Source organism: Photinus pyralis, unplaced genomic scaffold (genome assembly GCF_008802855.1).
Source record: "Photinus pyralis isolate 1611_PpyrPB1 unplaced genomic scaffold, Ppyr1.3 Ppyr1.4_LG7, whole genome shotgun sequence".
Taxonomy (NCBI): Eukaryota; Metazoa; Arthropoda; class Insecta; order Coleoptera; family Lampyridae; genus Photinus; species Photinus pyralis.
Genome location: NW_022170738.1, coordinates 14,968,807 through 14,971,137, shown reverse-complemented (window position 1 = coordinate 14,971,137; position 2,331 = coordinate 14,968,807). Strand labels below are relative to the sequence as shown.

The following is a 2,331-nucleotide window of genomic DNA, read 5'->3' as shown; positions in this document are numbered from 1 at the left end:
TTTCATGTGGTTGAATAAAAATATTGTTATTGTTATGAAGTTATTAAATGTTTTTACACAGAAGCTGTGGTTTTTATTTCTAGAGTGTGTTAATCATCAGAGGAGATTCTATTAAGGCAATGAATTCACTCAATAGTGGAGATAATGATGGACGATCAAATAATGATGAAAAAGTGAGTACTGCTTTATCATTACAAAATAAATTGCACAATGGAAATGGGCTATATTTTTACAGACATTTCTTTCCTTGTAGATTTGTAATAGATTGACATGGATTAAAACTATTTTTGGAGAAGATTCTTATTATCCATCCTGCTTCACTTCCGAACCTAAGCTACGTAAGGATCTGTACTTAGTAATGTCAAATACCGGTACTAGAAATATTAAGCAACGATGCAGAGATTTACATAAACAGTTTGTTGAATATACAATGAATAAAGTGATTCCCATTGGTGGAATGATTAAGGATTTGCTGCACTTAGTGATGATTAATGGAGGGCTGCGCCCCTGGCAACCCACTTACAAGAAACAGGATTGTGAACTTAACTACTTGATAGATAGAGTAGTACTATGTCCAGAACTGAAACTTGAAGGCATTGACAAAGATAAATACAGATCTGTTGCAAATGTAACAAGGAGTGTTGGTGTGCAACATGTTGTGCTCTCTTCGGTGCCAGATTTATCTGACGGTTCAGTATTTGAGTCACTTGAGTCATCTGATTCAGGTGATAAATTAGAAACTGAGCGAAAGAAGAAACTTCGTAAGGTTTGTCAAGAGGCAAAGAATATAAATGTAGACAGCCACATTAGTAATTTCAGGCGAGATCCATTAATACTATGTCAAGTGGACATTTTAATTTTAATCACACTAAGCAATGCCGCCTATGTGGCTAAACATCTCGGATTAATTTATTTAGAAGATGTGCTAGATGATGTACAGAACGTGACAGAATATTTGTTAAATACTAATGCAAAGTGTTACAAGCTGGCTCAAACTCGCATTACTGAAAAGCTGATGAATGGATTCAGCAACATCGTCGTCACATCCAACATCTCCGCGTGGAAGAACATTCGAGCAAATGTGAGAGCGATTTTGACAGAAGAAAATATGCTTGATGTGATATATCGAAAGGAAATGAATGAGGCTTCAGATTATGTCGTTTTGGTCGATAGTTTTTTGTCCTGCGTTGAAGCTATAGGAGGCATTGTAAGCAAAGCTTTGCACTTCCCAGTTACAACACCAGTTAAATATGAAGTTGATGGGAAGAAATTTGCCACAATCAACGTACCTATAACGGCCATAGTACCGCTATATATAATTAGATACTTGACGCAATACTACATGGCATCAAACACAGCTGCAGAGTTAAGTTTATCAAAGTTGCTTGACTGTTGATGAGTTCTACGAAATTTTGTGTTTTTGCGTTTTGTTCTTTTACTTCTTACCAGGAATGATAAAATACTGTAACTTATATGGATCTCTTAAAATTCTTGTGAACAGATAGTATTATAGCAGCCAGTATTTTATTTTTTAATTAATTATCTCTTGAGTGATGATCAGTAATCTATGGTTCTAACTAACGACTTATATGGCGGACACTAAACAATTTTTTTAATTACTAGGGTAAAAAGTGACATTTAAGAATACAAAATAATATTTCAGCAGTCTAAAAAATATGGTATTCAATATTGTAAACTGTGATATAAGATATTTTAATACGCAATTGGAAATACACCAAATGATGTGATTTTTTTCATTAAACGTTTGTGGTTTGAACCTTTATTTTTGTTTTGTTTTTTATTAGTCCTACCTTAGTGTAAAGAATAGAATAGTGAGATGTGTCAATATTACCATCCACTATAAAGATTGGAGGTTAAAAAAATACAGATTGTTTTCTCGAAATGATTACGCTACTCAACGCTAGTACTGTACAGAAATCTTAGTTCTCAGATTTTGCATACACATGCCTTTAGTGGTGCCAAGTTAAACTTTAGAAAATGGGGGGTGGGGGTAAACACATGTTCTACCCTTCATGGTATTGTAATGGTAGGTCTCATCAAAAGGAAAGAAAATGTTTTTTTCCGGTCGATCTGAGGCATTTTTTTTGAGGCCTCAAAAACCTTCCTTTTTTACCAAAAACCGACTACACCAAAATTTCTCGGGAAAACACTTCTTCTTATTAATTTTGGTGCGTAGAATCCAAATCGAATTGTACTTTTTCGATTAGACGTCTCAATCAAAAGTTATGGACTAAAAACCAATTTCGAAAGAAAATTCAAAGGGCTGTAACTTTTGAACTAGTAGCCCAATCTTGGAACTGTTTGAAATTA

The 2,331-nt window shown here is 34.1% G+C and overlaps 1 protein-coding gene across 3 annotated transcripts; it reads left to right on the top strand.

Annotated features, from left to right (window-relative positions):
* LOC116177447 lies at positions 1–1,783 on the top strand. Of its 3 annotated transcripts, none has more exons than XM_031496426.1 (3): positions 15–31; positions 84–173; positions 254–1,783. In XM_031496426.1, exons 2-3 carry the CDS (start codon positions 120–122, stop codon positions 1,394–1,396), a joined length of 1,197 nt encoding a protein of 398 aa, XP_031352286.1. In that variant the 5' UTR covers positions 15–31; positions 84–119; the 3' UTR covers positions 1,397–1,783. The 3 variants fall into 3 exon arrangements, with proteins under 3 accessions (XP_031352285.1, XP_031352286.1, XP_031352287.1); XM_031496427.1 differs by having other exon boundaries at positions 23–39; XM_031496425.1 differs by having other exon boundaries at positions 1–173.
* The last annotated feature ends 548 nt before the right edge of the window (positions 1,784–2,331 follow it).